Source organism: Lutzomyia longipalpis, chromosome 2, assembly GCF_024334085.1.
Source record: "Lutzomyia longipalpis isolate SR_M1_2022 chromosome 2, ASM2433408v1".
In the NCBI taxonomy this organism is placed as follows: Eukaryota; Metazoa; Arthropoda; class Insecta; order Diptera; family Psychodidae; genus Lutzomyia; species Lutzomyia longipalpis.
In genome coordinates, this window is record NC_074708.1 from 4060045 (window position 1) to 4079043 (window position 18999).

At 36.4% G+C, this 18999-nt stretch overlaps 1 protein-coding gene across 2 annotated transcripts; it reads left to right on the forward strand.

Moving 5' to 3' along the window:
* The first annotated feature begins 11070 nt into the window (after window positions 1–11070).
* On the forward strand, window positions 11071–12335 carry LOC129788707 (uncharacterized). 2 transcript variants are annotated; one of them, XM_055824958.1, is made up of 2 exons: window positions 11071–12186; window positions 12283–12335. In XM_055824958.1, the coding sequence occupies exon 1, from the start codon at window positions 11245–11247 to the stop codon at window positions 11884–11886; it is 642 nt and encodes a 213-aa protein (XP_055680933.1). In that variant the 5' UTR covers window positions 11071–11244; the 3' UTR covers window positions 11887–12186; window positions 12283–12335. The 2 variants fall into 2 exon arrangements, with proteins under 2 accessions (XP_055680933.1, XP_055680934.1); XM_055824959.1 differs by having other exon boundaries at window positions 11071–12041; window positions 12113–12335.
* Window positions 12336–18999: the final 6664 nt, after the last annotated feature.

The window sequence follows — 18999 nt, forward strand, 5'->3', positions numbered from 1 at the left end:
AGCTCATCATTTCTGCCCTTTCTGACCCATATAAACATCTTATAAGACTCTTGACCTAATAAACTGCTCATAAAACATAGAAAACAGCATAATAAACAGCTCATATCTCTACTATTCTCAAGATAACTTCTCCTTAATAGTCTTATTTGAAAATTCTTTCTCCAAGTTTCTCCAACGTCCAGTCTGTGAATATTTTTTTGTGAACTTCTCCTTTATATGTTGATTCATAGCATGATTGATATTAGGAGGGAATTTATTGCTATACCAATGGTTGTTCAATGCGTGGAAATTTATTTGCAATGCTGGCTGAGAGAAAGGGGTACATAGCATGGATATATGAAGGGTTGGTGTAACAACGAATGATTTTCAGCCATTTGGATTTCATCATCAATCACAGTTCAGTGTTTTAGGCTGATTACGGCACATTTTGTTGATGTACAATAAAATGGGTGTGCGGCGAAGAGGGGTTAGAAAGGGATTTTGTGGTCATAATTTTAAACATCATAAGTCTTCAATACTTCGGGGGGTGATTTTTGAAGGGGGCTTTTCAAAGCCAGCATTGAAACAATATTTCGCATGAAATGTTGTCCATGTCCACCATTTTTGGCCCATTTCTCCGGTGGAAATCAATCCCAATCTCAGCTGAGAGATCTCATGGTTGAGCATCAATAAAATCCCCATCTATCAAAGAGGAGCTTTTGGGTGGGTGGGGGAGGTGTCGGAATATGCGGGGGATGAAATATCCCTCCGGCAAACACCCATTATTTGTCACCATTTCAACATTTACATACAATGCGGGGCCGTGGTGGGATTTAATGCTTTTATTTTCGGGGCGTGGATTGCTCGGGGAGCTTTTCTGCACAATTCACATCTTTAGTGTTTTATGTGCTTCATCTCGCTGTTGATGGTTTAATTTTCCCCTGGCAAGAGACACACCATTTTAAACGGAATAAAAAAATGTGTGAAAGACGAAAAAACAGCTCAACCTATAAGCTTCCATTGCAACAGCAACTGCAACCCCCTCATCCCCCATTTGCGCCTTTCCAATTACTCGCTCCGACACTCACGGAAAAGCCACCCCTAGCAGATGCATTTCGCATCGCATTAAATATATTTCAACACATTTGTGGCTGTCGCGGTTGACCCCAATTCTCTCAAATTAGTCAATTTTGACTGGATCGCGACAGTCTCTCGTCCGCAGTGACTCCCAATCCACAAAATCCACTATTCATTGTGCTAGTCATGGCTAAAACGTATATACATTTTAATCATATTTGGCGCATGTTGTCCACTTGACAAATTGTCATATAGCATGTCAAAGTAATTATGAAAGTTTTACCCCATATCTGATCATTTATCATGTACAACATTCCAAATTATTCACTTCCGAGTTTGCGATGGTGATTGTCACCCATGTCCAAATCACACCCCTGTGCCCCCTGTGCTTCTCCCCTGTCACTGGTACCCTCGCGGGTCTCTCATGTATTGGCCCATCATCCATAGGCTTCGGGACAATATTGATGAAATCACTGACATACGTGGCAAGTAATTAAAATATCTCATTTGCTAATATTTGTTCAAAACAACTCGATATATTGTTTATTAAATTGTGATTTGATGCATAAAGTTTTCACACTGAATCAGGGAATTTTGTTGTGAAGAGTAATAAAGAGGAGTGCGGAATTACGCTTAAGTTAAACTATATTGCAATAAACATGTTCATTAGTTGCTAAATTGGCTGGTTTTTATGAAAATTGCACATATTTTGTGAAATTGTTTTCCACCCGAAACTTCCTGCTCGTCAAAGAGGGTAATAATTTTCTTTAATTACGTTCTAACAATTTTAAATTATTTCTTTTATTACTCAATTTCCCGTTAAAGTTTATTGTCGTTTTTGGCGTTTTCTTTACTTTCTTTGAATCCTTAATTTTATTGTTTTTTCTTGACGAATTTGTTCAGAAAGTACCTGAAGAAAGAGGTAATTTACCCCCGAAACGTCAGGAATAAAACTTAAAAAAAATTATTTAAATAATAAGATCAAAAGAGTTGCTAAAAAAATTGATTTTCCATCAAGCTTGATTAATTTGACGTGGGAAATGTGGAAAATCGTTAAAGCTCGTTTAGTTGGCAAATAATGAGTGAACCTTCCCGCCCCTAAAATTCTCTCTATCTAAACACCACCACATCCAGCCAACAGACAACCTGACAATTTGTTGTGTTCTATGTTTGGGGGGTGCTTTTTGTCCACAAAACCTCCCCATGGGGGATAGTTTGCGTGAAGTCAATTGACGTGACGAAAAAATATTGAGAATTAAACGGCCTCATAATTAACGATGTCCATTGTCAAATGGACAAATGGGGAACAAAAGGATGGAGGATATGCTTTTGCTATTCTGGTTAAAAAATATATATCGCAAGAGGGTGGGGGAAAAATCGAACAGAGAGGTTTTCTGTAAATAAATTGCGTTCTCTATGTCCCACAGGCCGATTAATGCCTCGTTTTTTGGTCATTGAATGTTGCGGAATGCATATTGGAATTTTTTTCGTTGCTGTTGTTGTTGTTCTAGTTTGTACCCACAGGCAGCACCCCTACACATCCTTTATACATATAAACATATATTCATATCATTTGAACTCTGTTCAATTCATTGTCATCCCTTATGGATAAATACCAAGAAAATGCCGCTATTTTTTACATGATTTCCCGGAAAATAACTTTTCCGAAGAGCGCAAGGTTTTTTGAAGAGAATCCGGGGGCGTTTTCTTGTTGTTCAACAATTTTAATTAGATGCTCAGGCTCGTTAATTAAAATCTCACAATTTTCCTCAAACTGAACTCGTCAAGTTTTAAGGCTAACATTTTCCTTTTGCCTTCTTATAGTTTTTCACAACAGGAAATTTCTTATGCTCTACTTGAAGTTTATTTTTTATTTACAAAAATTCATGTTTACCTTCGTCTTCCGCTTCCTTGACGGCTCATCCAGTTAAGAAATTCCGGTAATCCGATGGTGAAAAAGAGTTTACAGGGGAGGTATATAATTTCTCAAATTATATGTACACGGAAATTGAGGATTTTTACCTCAAAAATGAAAGGTAATTAGCAGGTATTTTGTCTAAAAATTAGTTTGAGAGTTTTAACCAAGGTTTTAAACGATTTGATAGGGAATTTTTTTTTAATTTCCCGATTGGTTATGGAGCTTTTCTAAGGGTTAAAGGACTGTTAAGGATTTAAAAGTCTATTCATCAATTCATGTAACATCTTCTCTTTAGCTTCTCGTTAATCGTTTTCATCAAGTACCCTCTAATTGACCCAATAATTTGCAAATCAACCCCAAACCTTCTCCCCATATTCCACTATAGCTCGGTGTAAGAGTTAGGGAATGTGCTGCTAAGTGTGGAAAGCTTGTGGAAGATGCCGAAGGAAAAGCAAAACTGCCTCAACTCTTTACTCTTGCAAATTAATTCAAAGAGGAAATGAAGATTAGATAAATTTGTGGAAAATTGATAGAAGTTTGTGCTGAAATTCCCTGATGAATAGTTTGTGGGAGAAAAGTCTTTTCATTAGTTACATTACAATGGATGGGATGTTCCTATAAAGAGCATGGTGTGTGTGTGTGTTGAGAGTAAAATACATCCTAAGAATGTAAACATCCCCTGAGGCAGGAGTAATTGTTTAGCAATTAGAATTTGAGCTTTTGCTATGGGTGCTCTTTGGGGGGGGGGGGTACGGAGCGTATAGTGGGAGGACGAAGAAAATTTGCAGAGTGGTGGATAGAAAATTCCCTCCACAATTACATACTTAAACTGCCGATTTGTAACAAAATCTTCTACTATATAGAGAAATGTTTTGTGTGTAATTTCAAAGACAATAAATTAAGTGCACGAGAGAAAAGCTATATAGAAATGTGGTTTTGGATTTTCCGAAAATTTCCGTCCTCTTGCACAAAATACTCGTCCACATAATAGTTGGTGGTATTTTGCAATAATAGCCTCATGTGGAGAGACGCAAAAGGGAGTGATTTTCAAGTATAAAGATTTATTGTAAGGATTTTCGTATGCAATTCAATAAATCATCTCGCTCGATTTGCCCTCAATTCAATTACATTATAGGGTTTATGACATGATTTTTCAACGATATGCCTTCTCTCTTGGAAAATTTAACCCTCTGTTTTTCCACATCCAAAAAGCTTCCAACCACTCCATTCGCAAATTTCTTCCTGGCAAAACTTCCCCATAATCACATAGTTTTGCCCTCTCGTCTCTCTCCCTCTCTCCGCGCCCTATCGTGTAGTTTTGGACTTTTCTTTTTACCATCTCGGAAGTTGAAGGGAAGTTTTTCCTTCCTTTATATATTTTCTCCCTGCAGCTGTAATTGTTTATAAATTACTCGGTATTCTTCATAGGTGGCTAATGCATTGTAATCCTTAGTTTTAGGAAAATCAAAATTTTCTTTTCAATGAAAATATTTTTTTTCGACAATCCTTTGGGGGTTTTTTCAAGTTAAAAAGAGAAGGAAATTGGATTTTAGAGACTTTTTTTTTAATTTTTGTTCCAATGTAACTAGAAAACCGCTTGTTCGATTACCTAAATTCCAAAATTTTTAAGAATAATTGTTTTTCACGAAAAAATATTCGTTTTTCCCCACTTCTAAGCATTTTTATTTCAACGAACAAATCAAATATCAGCACACAAGGCAGACACAAAATGATGGAATACCAACTTCAATACAGCTAGCACCTAATCATTTAGGTACACTTCTTCTTTGTTCTTTCCGCTCTTGATTTTTCCCTGCACTTCCTTTGTGATTTTCAGCCCAACAAGCTCCCCAATTTTAGCTAAAAGTACTCCCTGAAAAAAAAATCTCCCAACCGAATACAAGAAAATTTTCAGAGTATTATTAAGTACTACAGGATTGTATATTTTCAGGTTTGTTGGTTGGTAAAGAAAGTTTCTTCTTTCGCATGACTGATTTTCGTGTTGCAAAGTACAAGTAAAATGAGTAAAATTGTAGTAAAAAATGCTAAAGTACTTTGGGTATAATTCTATGGGTTCTAACAAGAAAAATGTTGTGAAAAATTCAATTGTGTGAATTTTAAATTAAATTATACATTTAATTTGTCATGAAAGAAAAAAAAAAACATGAAAAATATCACATTTCCTTTTCTTTTTTCATGAAAAGAAAAAAAAAACATTTTTTCTCCATTAATCATTAGTTGGTATTTTACATAATCAGCAAATAAAACGAGAAAAATAATCTTTTTATTCTACAAAAAATCTTTTTTTTTTTTTGCAAAATTATTTATCAATTTTGGAGAATAATACAAATTCGCTGGATTAAGCGAGACCTTCGAGTGGAAGCTCCGGGAAAGCCTCTGTGATGTCTAATTTTTTCTCCTTGATTTTTCTTCTCATAAAAAATAATTTTGCATATCAAAGAGGAAAGGTAAATGTTTTGCTCTCAATTTTTTTCCTTGTATTTACAAAAAGCTTTTGATTAAATGAGAATTATTAAAACAAATCTTAATAAAATTCCCCCCACGTATGGAATGCAAAAACAATCGAAATGGAAATGTAAAATACATCGCAAGCGGGTGTGGAAAAAGCTTGCGAAAAGGATTTTATGGAAAAGGGGTGGGTGTGAGTGTTGAATTTGGTATGTGTGTTATGAAAGCTCTCTAAAGCAAAAAAGACACAGAAACACATACATACACACGATGGAAGCCCTCCCAAAGCCACTTTACACATTGAAACATGACGACGGGGGATGGGGTGGGATATGATATCAACGCCTCAGTGGAAACATCACAATAAGTGCCCTCATTTGAATATATAATTCAACATAATTGTGTTTCATCTCATCTTGTGCGTCGTCGCGTGTAAATCATGCAAATCTTATCGCGGCTAACTAAGCTTTGAGCTTCCTCCTCATGTAATCCCTATCGTGTACGCAATGCTATGCGAACATTGAGTAATTTCGAAGCCCGCGTCTTATCGTGGCGGCAGAAACGGGGCTCGTGTCACTCCTAATAATGTAATCAATCCTCGTGATTCATCCTTCCATCTCTCTCACCCATTCACACATGTTTTTCAAAGAGACCCCCCCCTCCCCCATGCCGAATTTACAATAAATGTGTGTGTGTGCGTCTCCCCTTCCGCACGAGGCAAATATATCGCATAGCTTTCCATACCAGGCGACCCCATTGCAAACAAATCTCCACCCCGCGCGCGACAAATTGTATAAATTAGTGAAGAATGTATGGAAATAAATTCAGCGAATGGTGTATTTGTCACAAATAAACATACAAATGTGACGACGGTGTGTGCTTTCAAGGGTAGGTTATGTATACATACATATATTGAGACTATATATGCATGCGGGGTAAAGCTCTATCATTTTCTCCCAAATGAGTGGTACACCATGAGCTTTTCTTTTTCCACCCTCGCTCTAGCAGAAAAATTTCTTATACCTCGTCGTTTTCCAAGCACGCACATTTTGTGCCCCAGGATGCCTTTGGGGGGAGGGGGATTGGCGCATAAGGGGGCTGCTAGAACATTAGTATTCGGTTGAGGCTGACACAGAGAGAGAGCTTTTCTCCGGCATTCATACACAAACATTACAGAGAGTGTGGCGCAGGTGGAATCGCACGTGAATTCCATGAGACCACAGCTTTAGTGCGTCACCTTTCCCCCTCACCCTGTGCGTCGGGGAATTTTTCTCCATATACACAGAGAAGGTGGTTGTGGGTTTCGTATAATACTGTGTGGTTTTAATTAAGTGTCCAACACTTGCCTTTGAAATTTATCGCCTAAATTAATTATACAGAATCACTTTCATTTGGTGTGAATTTTCCGGAATTTTTCCATATTGAATATAAACCAGTTTCCGTTAGATTACGAATATTTAAGCTCCACCCTGGATGGTTAGAATTTTCTTCCACAAAAGGAAGAATTTTGTCTGGATTAATAAAAACAAATTATTTATAAATTATTCTCATAAAATATGAAGCTTTGGTCATTTACATGGAAATCCGTTGATAGCTTCATGCAATGGGTGGATTAAGATCTCACGCTTGTCAATTTATTTTCAATTAATTCTCAATAACAAAGTGGCGATGCTTTGATGCTGCGGATAATACGCCAAAATTGGGGGGAAAAATATCCACATATTATATTACACCTAATATAGCCCGTACGCGCCCTACAGATTATGCAAATTGAAACAATACATGAAACATTTTCGCATGTGGTTGATTTATTAGTTTCCACCCTCGCGTAAAATCCCAATATATAGGGCTTTACAAACAAAACTAAAACCGTATTTAAAGCTTCCATAGTGGTGAGGGCACTAATAAACAGCCCCAGCATGGTGGGGGCGGGGGATTTTATGATATAATATTTAAATAATTTATAGGTTAGTGAATTAGAAAATTACAATCAGTGTAGGGGCAGGAAATAGGGTTGAATGGTGAATCCATAATTAATCATCATACATATTTTCACAAAATGAATCCACGGAATGGGGTTTGGTTTTGCTGGTTGTAATATTATTCAACAGCAAATGTTAGCATAATGCATTTAATATATCGATTTGCCAAAGAGTCAGAATTGGTATATAGAACTCATTAAAATCCCACCTATTCACCTCAATATGAAATGCACTAAGAAAAAAAATTGTTTTTACATTTTTTTTAAGGGAAAATTGGGAAGAATTTGCAAATTTTGAATTCAATTTTTAAGAGAAAAAGCTTCAGATTGTTGAAAAACTACGGAGAGAAAGGAAGCTTTTATTCAATTTAAAACTCAACAACAGGCTAAGGAAAGAAAATTTAGTTGATTCTCTCATTTCTGGCGGATTTTTGGTGAAAATTTCATTCAAATTGAATTTTTTCCAGAATTGCTTGTGAAAATTGTTCCGTAATGCATTTTGTATGTAGTCTCTGATTGGGAAAATCCCCGGAAAAACCATGAATGATTTTTTGCCAATCTTTTAAATTTGATTAACTTTTTAAATTATAAAAACGGATTATTTCCTGATTTTTAATTGAAAATTTAGCAAATTTTTTGGAAAACTTCGAAATATTTTCCAATAATCGGAATATTATCGAAATATTTTAAATATTTCGAATAATAATTTTATTCTCCAGTCTTTTTTATATTTTTTTCCGAGTGTCATAACATATTTAGGAAATAATTTAGATTATTATAGAATGTTAAGCGCGGGGTATGTGGTAAATGAACAAAATGTTAACGAGGAATGTAAAAGATATGAATATTCCAATCAATTTTATGTGTGTCTGCGTGTAGAAAATGACCCTTCATCATTAACCCACCCCCACTCTGTGCTGAATTTAGTTGAAATTCAACTCTTGGGTTGCATTAAAAGCGAAAATAGGGTATGATAATGTAATCATAATCAGCGGATGTACATTGGAATTATTTTTGTCACATTTTGCCTAATAGTTTATATTTAATGAATTGCAGCCACAATTTTAGATTCCCCCCCACAAAAACACATAATCCACATTAGCGAAAGGGGTTGGGGGGTAGCCGAGTTATGCAAAATTCGAACATTTTGGAAATTATTTTGGTATGGAAAAGCTTTACCGCAGTTATGATTCCATAAAATGATATTTCCATAAACCTCCAATAATTTCCACAAAAATCTATTGAAAAATTAATGGTGTCAAAGTGTTGCGGTGTCATCGTTATAGCCACGGTAGCACACCACATGACATTTTCACTGTTATGCATCAGCAGAGAATAAACTATACATATTTTAAATAAAACCCCCAAAATATTAATTTTTATTTGAGGTTTTGTGGGTGAAAAAATCAGTTTAAAATTTTTAGAATTTTTTTTGCACGGTATATTTGCTTCTATATAAATGCATTTCGTCTCTAACAATTCATACAAGGGCAGTGTGTTGAAATTTTAAGGCAAATTTAGGAGCTTTTCTGTGTAAAATGCAAATTTCTTGTGGAAAAATTTCCGTTCCACATCATATATATGGCAAAAATATGGTAATTCCCTTTCTATTCTATACTCGGTGCAGCTATATGGAGAATCTTGTGAGAAAATTTTTGCCAACATGAAGCTGAAAAATGTAGGATATTATTGAAATTTCTTCCCCTGTGGTGGTGTGCTTGAGTGCAAGAAGGGAGCTTTTGCGCTCTTGTTCTTCCCACAAAGCTCTACCACCTGAAGTTCTTTTTTTTCTGTGTCTGTTGCACCATCCCCTTCGACGGCTTGAAAGTGTGAATAGTTTATTTGCAATATCCACCTGCATCGAAAGTTTTCTCATGTCTACCTCATCTCCATGCTCTACCCCCTCGTGCTTTCCATCTATGAATCCTTCCAGACAGTCGATTCGCACCTTCAAGTGTACCATTCTCTGCGACACATCCTCCAATGCAAACACGTTTCTTTTTACTTTTTCAAAATAAGATTGAAAAATTTTTGCATTCTTGTCCAAAACCACCCTGTTGTTACCCCACCCCCTCCCATTTCTCTTCCCACCAAGCAAACTACCTCAGTGAGACACACGGTGGAACATTTTGAGAAAGTTTATCTTAAAAAGTTTTATTCCTCTCAATAAAACACACATGCAAAGCTGCAAAACAATTTTTTTCACAACTTTTAATACTCTCTTGACTCTCTTCAAGCATTTGGTTGTGTTGTAGTTGGTAAAAAGAGGATTTTTCATTTTTTTATTAAATTCTTATTTTAATAAACAATTCACTTGGTTGGAATTTTTTTGTGTGGATATTATGTAGAAGTTAAAAATAAATCTTATAAATAAGAAAGTTTAAGGGAGCTTTTACGCACACTAAAAAATTTTTTAGTTAATTTGCTACTAAATTCACCGTAAATGTACTTTTACGGGAAATTTTCTCTTTTTTAAACGTAAAACCAGAGAATTTCCTAAAGAGGATGGTTAAATTAAATAATTCTCCTAGTTCTTTTTACGAAATTGTTCTAGTTAAAAAAATTTTAGTAAAAAGACCTAATTTCTTAGTTTTTAAATCACTACGTAGAAATTTAGTAAAATAAAACAAAATTTTTTTTTTTTTTTAGATAAATTTCCTGTAAACTGAAAAAAAAGTTTATTTTCACAGTAAAAATTACGAAACCTCTAGGTTTTCCTATGTAGAGTGCTTCAATGTGTACTATCATTTGAAATGAAGCTGCGTTTTTTGGGAAAAGCATAATATTGTGCTTGTAGAGTACACAACGTACCTGTAATTACACAGGCCAGGAATTAGTCGTCCGGCACGCAAGGAACCAAAATTTTGAATTCCTTGCGGCACAGAAGATGTTTCCGGCTGATGCTGGCGAGATTTCTTCCACGGTGGACTGTAGATTGCGTGGAGTGTAGGCAAACACTTGGGTTTTCTTAACACAACTTAACTTTAATAAAATTGATTTAATTGCAATAATTTACAGATTTGGGGATTTTAATCTTTGCTCACTGTGTCACACGTCTATTCCTTTTCAATGCCAATGCAAGAGTGATTTTGAGTGATTTGAGAGAGGAGAAAAGCTCTTATCATATGCAGCCTAAACCCGTTAATTGTTTGGTGCACAGGGAATTCTTACACAAGGCAACAAAAATTAAAGTTTTTATCTTATAAAGTTTTTTCGCTAATAATTTTCTTCCTAATCTATTGGTGTCAATCACCAACAGTGCTGCACACCAAAAATTTAAAATTTCTGGGAAATTCTAGTAGAAAAAAATATTTTTTCCTCTTTCTTAAAATTATGGTTCATGATTTTCTAATATTATTAAAATATAGGAAATAATCTAAATAATAGATTATATTCCTTTCAAAAGCTCAAAAAAGCTCCTTCTTTTTTACATAGATATATTTCATTTTCATTTAAACATTTATTATTTAAATTTATAAAAGAGCACATTTTTGAACAAAATCTAACGCAGAAAATTGCAAAAAAAATGAATAATCCTTTTACAGAATTATCACGAAAAAAGCTCCAATGTTCTTAAAGTTCAGTAAAAGTTTTTTTTTTGTTTTGATGATTTAGGATAAATCCTTCCGAATTGCGTCAGCTGGAACAAGAGGGAAAATTGCCATATTTAGATCTCAACATTCACAGAGATAGAGAAAACAAACTCAGTACTTCATGGTACACAAAACCCAGCTCATCTCAGAGATTACTCAATTACAATAGTAGACATCCTCGTTATACCATCGTTAACGTTGCCCGGAACCTTATTAGGAGATCCAGAATGCTCACCACCAATCCGCATGAGAATGCTGATAATCAAGTGGCGAATATCCTCCGCAAAAACGATTTCCCGGAGGGCGTGATTGAGAGATTGATGAGACAGGGAGGGCGACCGGATACTCGTGGTACTGTTGCGCTGGCTGACCAGATGGAGTTCTTTCACACTCTTACCTACATCAGGGGAGTCTCTGAGAAACTTCAGCGGAAGATCATGCGCGCCACAGGGATAAGGGTTGCATTCAAGCCCCCACGAAAAGTCGCAGAATTCTTCTCCCACGTAAAGGAGCCGGTTCCAATGGACAGGAGGTGCGATGTGGTGTACAGTATTCCTTGTAAGGATTGCCAGAAACGGTACATTGGGACTACGTCCCAGATGTTGAAAAATCGGCTCAGTGGACACAAAAGTGATGTGGGTCCTCCCATGAGAAATTCCAAGGCATCCTCGTTGTGCATCCATGTGGCTGCCACTGGACATGAGTTTGACCTGAAAGCAACGAAGATTATTGATCAGCACAGAAATCACAGGAAACGATTGATTCTGGAGGCAGCTGACATCAAGAAGAATCTCTCCCGGATCGTCAATCGACGTGAGGAATGCGCGGATATAAACATTGCTTATGCAGCATTGCTGCATGAAACATGAAGGAAACCGCCATGCCATTATGCCACTTATGCTTATCTCAATGTTTGTAGGATAACCCCTTCCCCTATAATTTCGAAAATTTGTCAGTTATGCCTCAGACAATTGCCAAGAAAAGTCAGTTACAGTACAGTGAAAGAAAATCAAAGAAAAAAGAGGTAAAATTTAAGAAAATTTAGGTCCCAAAGATCACAAGTTAGTCAGTTAATCGTATTCTCTTCAAAAATAGAATCCCCCTACATGAAAATCAGCAAGATCACTCATTTCAGACGTTTGACGATTCCCAAACAAAGACACAATTGAGTAAGTTAGGAAATTTTGAAAAATTGGAAAAATTGAAAGAGATGAAATATTGAAAGAAAAATTGTAATTTATTGAAATGTTTAATAAAAATTCCAGCCACTGAGGAAGACGCACAGTAGCGTCGAAAGCTCTGGCCCCTAAAATTGAAAGGATGTGTTTGGGTTGACCTACCGTCCCTTGGCTGACGCAATTCGGAAGGATTTATCCTAAATCATCAAAACATTAAAATTTCCGTCAGTATCAACCCGAGTAAAAGTTTTTTTCGCAAAAATAATCCTATTTCCAACTCGGCAAGAACTTCCCCATTCTGTGGGGCACCGCAAAAAGTAAAATGTTCTCCAGCATAGAGGGCACGTGCAATGTGCGAGAACAGTAAAGTTGCATGGAAGCCTCACATATTGGCAGGTTGTTTTTGGAGTGTGTTATAAGAGAAAGTTGGTCAAAACATAAGTTATATGTGTGTGTGATTTATTGTGATTTACTACAGGAATGTAAACTTCGCGATCGTGCGTGCTTCCACAGATTTATGGGTGTTTCAGAGGTGATTTTTTTATGCTACTCGCGCTTTGGAAAACTTTTCCATTTACCCTGTCCCTTCATTTTGCTGTGACCGAGCAATCGATCACATGGCGAAACACACCCCATGGGAGCTCCCCCGAAAAACTCTCCCCTCTGGAAAAGTCCTCATATCTGCAAAATACAGTCCGATACGGGTCGAGGATGGCACACATAGGGGGATGGGGATTTAATGGTGTCGTACACAAAAATTCACGTCAATGTAATTCGATTCGCATTGGGGATCGATGCGATTTTCTGGATTGTCACACGTAAACTGACGTTGATTTTTTTTACACACACACACGCGGCCTCAAATACCATATCCTCCACCTCTTTGGGACAAAGGGAGGTCACGGTCCCCCAATAGGCAAGACTATAAAACAAATTGACTATAAATTGTGGCGTGTGTCTGGTGTGCCATTGGCATTGAATACGAAAAGCTCAATTGAATGCATTAGGGGGTCTAGTGGCTGCGTTGACCCCCTTCTTTCAGTCTATCACCGCACACAACAACTCTTCAACATTTACTCACTACATAGGGGGACGAGGTGGCACCTTTCACCACCCATCGCAGTCAAAGAATTCACCCCAATAGGAAATTCCTTCAAAGAAAGGCGACATAGTACAGTGTGTGGTGCCACATCGGGTGGAGCAATAAAAACTCACCCCTAAACGGGCTAGATAGCGAAATGTGCAAGCTATTTTATGGTGTCAACATACTTATATATAAATATCCAGCTCAATTTAATTAATTCCAACCATCCCTCAATTTACTCCAAATGTTTTTCCTAAACATTTCAAATCACCCCCCAAAGCACATATAAATTTTGCCGAGAGGAAAATGTAAAAGGCGAATCCATATATGAGAAGTTGACGAAATGCGAGCTATATATGTTTTATATTCGGTACTCTCGTCAATAACAAAACAGTATAATAAAGTTACAGTATAAAATTTAGCTTTTGCATCATTGTCTCGTTAAGACGTCCTGAAGCGACAATTTCCAAGAATTCTAAAAAGAAAATTCAGAGAGACTATAAAAAAGTTTATTTGATAATTCTTTTTTTTTTAGAATGTCATCCCTGGAATTAGGAGTGATTTCTTTGAAGGTTCAAAAATTCAAAAAAAAAAAAAAAACAGGAGTGCAGGGGCGTAGGCAGAAAGCTCTTTAAGAGGGTGATTTAGAAAGCAAATTAATTTTTAAGAGACGATGAAAATTGATTAGGGGCAACTAAAATTGTCGAAATGGTATAAAGTTCTGAATTAATCTATTAATTCTAATTAATAAATTCTTGACGGAAATCTTTGCAGAATGTTTTTTAGGTTTCCGCCCCGGAAGGAGAATAATACTCCTAAAAACATTCTATTACATAATTCTTTTCTATTAGATTTTCTATTATTCTATTATGATTTTCTATTAAAATAACGTTTGACGTTCTGATTTTTAACGTTTGAAGTTTCTTTTTCAACATTTAAAGTTGGCTTTCTAGTGTTTGACGAGTGTTTTCTAACATTTGTCGGTTCATTTGGCATTTGACTTTATTTTTTGAATAATTGACAATTTTTCTTAATGTTTGACGTTTCTTTTTAACTTTTAACGTTTTGATTCTTCCTTTCTAACGTTACTTGATTTCTTTCCAACATTAAACGTTTTTTTTGTTGTTTTTAACGTTTGACATTATTAATTTAAGCTTCTTGTGAAAAAAAGAACAATAACTTAATTATCGTCAAATTAATGTTTCTTCCGAAATTACTTATGTCCCATTTCTCACCACGCTTGTCTCACAAATAAGCCATAATCTTGCATTCACAAACCCCAATATGCTGGCACTGTGAAAGCTTTTACGCTCTCTATGGGGCTTCAACAAAATTGGCGGCGTTGGAAATACATTATGAATTAAATGTGACAGTTGAAATGCTTAATATTAGTTGGATGGGAGAATTCTTGCTAAACGATCTTTCGTCCCCATACATAGGCGTGCTTCAATGTTGGAAGATTGCCCTGCTTTGGAGAATTTGTGCCAGATTGCTTTACTTTACTTCTTTTTTCTTTACTTCGATGGAGCGATGCCCTATTGATCCGTTGCTTTTCAATCCTTTTCCCCACATATGCCCCGGAGGTGATGAAAAACTTGCGCATGTGGGGGGAGGGAGGGATGGGTGCACCCTGTAGGAGATTGCTATGTGGATGCGGGTGGTGTTCGACTTATGAAGTCGTGTATGTCATCTCTAAAGACACAGGCAAAAGTCTTCTTTCGTGGGCATTGAGGCGTGGTGGAAACTTTTCCGTACCGCTGAAACTCAATTTGCATCAACGATATCGAGTTGGGCCGGGGTAGAAGGGTTTTTCGCGCGGCATCCCTTGCATTTGATTGAGTGTCTCATGAATTGTGAGACTTAAAATACCATAAGGAATGACTTGATAATCGAGTGGATGATAAGTTGAATTTTCCCAGGGATGAACGAAATGGAGACAACTTTCTTCCCTGAAAAGCTCCTCTTCGTACGGAGAGTGTGTGTATGTTGAGAGCTTTTGAGATTCCCAGGGTGATGGAAATTGCAAAATGGGTGAGAAGGAGGGTGGTGGGTATACGTGATTCACCCCCATACAGCTTATTTCGTACATCTTTTGATATTCTCGCTTTCAACGAGTGACTTGGTGGATGTACGAGTAAAAGTTGATGATGGATTTCTCGTTACTACAAGGCAGCCAGCTATGTCGCTGTTCTGGGCAAAACTTAACCCTTTTTCCTTTCCCTCCCACCGCGTCATTTTGTGCACTCTGCATGAGATATCTATTTCCGCAACTCTTTAGAAAAGCTCGCTAGAGCAAACGAAATGCATATATATATTGTTCCTGGAAGTATAAAGGCGTAAGTAGTACAAGGAAAAGGAGATTAATACACTTTAAGCTTTTTTAGTAGCTTCAAGAAGGAGTTTCTGTTGGTAAAGACTCCCAATGAGGAGCATTTCAATACACCCTGCACGTCAATTTGGGAAGCTTTTTGACATATAACTCCCCAAAACTACCTCATCCATCATCTCAAAAGCTCTCACTTCCACTCGGCTACCTCACCTTTATTTAGGACGGAGCTTTCGTGTGAGAGAATGATCTTCCTGTTTGGATAAAGTTTTCGATAGCTCTCCTCCACCATGCTGATGCACCCCCCTCCTCCAAAGTTCTTGTGTAGATCTCCACAAACTTCGCACACACACGTAATCTGAATAAATTTTATATTAAAAATGTTTTCACGACATGTCAACATATTACATGTGGGGATGACACACACCACATGATTCAAAACTCTTGGTGGAAATAGAGGACACGTTATGCTAAAGTAAAAAGCCACTATGCACAAGCACTGTACACAACATAAGCGGGGAGCTTTCTTCACGTTCACAATACAAAACAAGAAATTATAGAAATTTCAGAAATACACGCTAGTGGGGTCAAAGTTTACTCACTGGGAGAGTTTTTTTTTTAAGTAACATTGTAAGAAGAAAACTCAGAAAACTCTTGCTTCTTTTAAATATTAATTTTAATAGAAAAGAGCAAAAGGTTTCTGATGGATTTTTGATAAAACTTTATAATTATGATGTTCAAAGTAAACACTTAAGTAGTTTGTAGTTGACTATGTACATTTTGCTTTTAGAATAAATTATGAGAAAACTGAACAGACATGGGTGCTTTTTCCCCGAAAATTATAGGAAAGTCAATCATAACGCGTCCAGTTATTAGAGTTGGTATACCACAACGCGGATGGGTCAGTCTATGCGTTGTAATTTAATTTTTAAGTAGTATTAGTAGGCAAAGTTGATTTTTTTTTATGAAATTCATCAATTCGAAAGACAAAAATGGTTATATCTCAAGTTCTATTGCACATAGAGAAATTTCTTGACTAGTTTTGGAAAGGTATTGAAATAAGCTATAATCTGACAGATATTTCGATACATTTCAAGGTCACCTCCAGAACACAAAATGGCGGATTTTAGTTCTACCAAAACAGTTTTTTGCACTTTTTGTCCTCAAGGAATGGTTCTAGAGGTTTGTGATGTTCCAAGAAAGTTGTAGAGTTTTGCAAAACCTTTAATTTTATACCAAATTGAGCAAAATCGGACAGACCGTTCAAGTGATATGACTTTTAGAACTTTTCAAATTCAAGAATTTTTCAAATGGCCATATCTTCTAAACGGCGACATAGATTTTCTTCATTTTCGGATTGGTGCAAGATTATTAGTCCTGCTACAACATATCAAAAATTCAAGGAAATCTATGATCGGGATTTGAAGATATTGCCCCGTAAACTTAGGCAATTTTTGTTTTTGTTTTTAGCGCTTCTTGCGGACATTTTTGGAACTTGAAATGTTCTAGATAGTTGTAGGGCTTCTTGAAACCTTTCATTTGATACCAAGATGGTCAAAATCGGTCAAGCCGTTCTTGAGTTATATCGAAAAAACACTTTTTGCTTTAGGTCGCCATATTTGCTAAACCGCTTGACCGATTTTCAAGTATGAGTTATCGATGAAAACATCTCACTGAGCTCTACAACATACTAAAATTTCAGATCTCTAGCTGTAAGGGAAGTGGATTTTGAAAATACGGAAAAATTAAATTTTACACCCACATTTCTATAGAAAACTTCAAACCTGTAGTCTCTACCTCGTACCGTTCTCGAGTTATAAGGTAGTGTGGGCCAGAGGCCGGCCGGAACATTTTTTTTCCACCACCATTTTCGTTATGTGGGATGTCTAAAACGTGCTCATACCAAGTTTGAGCCCGATCTGAGGTGGTCGGTTTTTCCGACGATTACAATACTTGGTATGCCACGTGTGGTATACCAACTAATTGAAGTATCTTTTAGAGTCAAGTTTTTAGTAAGTAATTCACAAAGTTTGGAGGGAAATATACTTTCTGAGATCTTGAGAATTTTCCAGAATTTTCCTTAACTTCTGAAAGTTAAGGTCAAAGATTATTAATATTTCAATTCATAGAAATGAAAATTTTAGCAGCAGATACTCAAAGTTGTTTAGTTTTTGAGCAACTTTCCAAGTTAATTCAGTAGTGTTAGAAAGTTTACTGTTACTCACTATATGTAGGTATATTCAAAAGCTCTTGACACGGTGTTTGTATACTTATTAGATGTGGTGGAATCTAATCTTCCGTGTAGGTAAAAATTTGCATTTCATGGCAATAAATCACTCAGACACTGATCAGTTTATATACAGTTAGTTTTTCCAGCCTTTCCACATAAAGGACAAGGGAATAGTTTAGCTCAAACCTTTAAAATATTCACGAAATTTTTTTCCAGACGAATGACCACAGAAAAAAAACTCAAGGAAGCTACATTGAATCATCTCTCTCTGTACCCTAAATCTTCATTGAGAGAATTTGCAATTTATATTGGCATATCAATGCCAAAAAATGGAAATGATTGTCTGAATATATATGTACCATTTTATCCTTATTTCGCCTTTAGGAAAGATTCGGTTCAGCTCAAATTTTGCTACATTTGGTTGATCACGTTTTATTTGTTTGAACTGAAGAAGAAAAAAAACTCCTCAAGAATTGTGAGAGAGTTGACACAAAGATGAAGATAGGAAAAGCACAAGAACAATACAATTTAAATCCATTTCTATTTGTTCAACTTACATTTCACATTCAATAGGATTTTTGTGCTTTCCCCCAATGGAATGTTTTTCCTTTTTGGCTGCACTCCTATATACATTCTCTATTGGCAGCAAACACTTCACTTTTCCTTCCCATTCCAACTTTGTGCTATATATAAATTATATACTCCATACCAAACTTCTCTTATACCCCACTTTGACCACACACAGAGTGAGTCCACATGTGAAAAATCCTTTCCTCTTCGCCAAGGAAAAACCACGAGAGACTTTGTGACACGAAGTGTAAATAATGTCTCGTCTGGATTTACGATTTTCCTCGTTATTGCTATTGTGGGTTTCCTTTATTTAATTCCATTTCCTTTCTCTCGTTCGTCTAAAGATCTACCCGTGCTATGTATGTAGGTATGTACTTACCTCGTGGCATGAATCACTGTTTTTTGATTGGACATCCCCCTTTTTAGTGCCTCGGCAGCCTCCTGCTGACCTCCCGGTTGGAAATTCCTTGAGGAAGGTTCAAATAAAGGTAGAATTTTCACAAGTGGTGCTTTGAAAATATAAAGTAGCCCCTCACTCTGGGATGCGGAGAGTTTGATTTAATAAAGTAAATAGAGACAATACAAGTTTCTTGG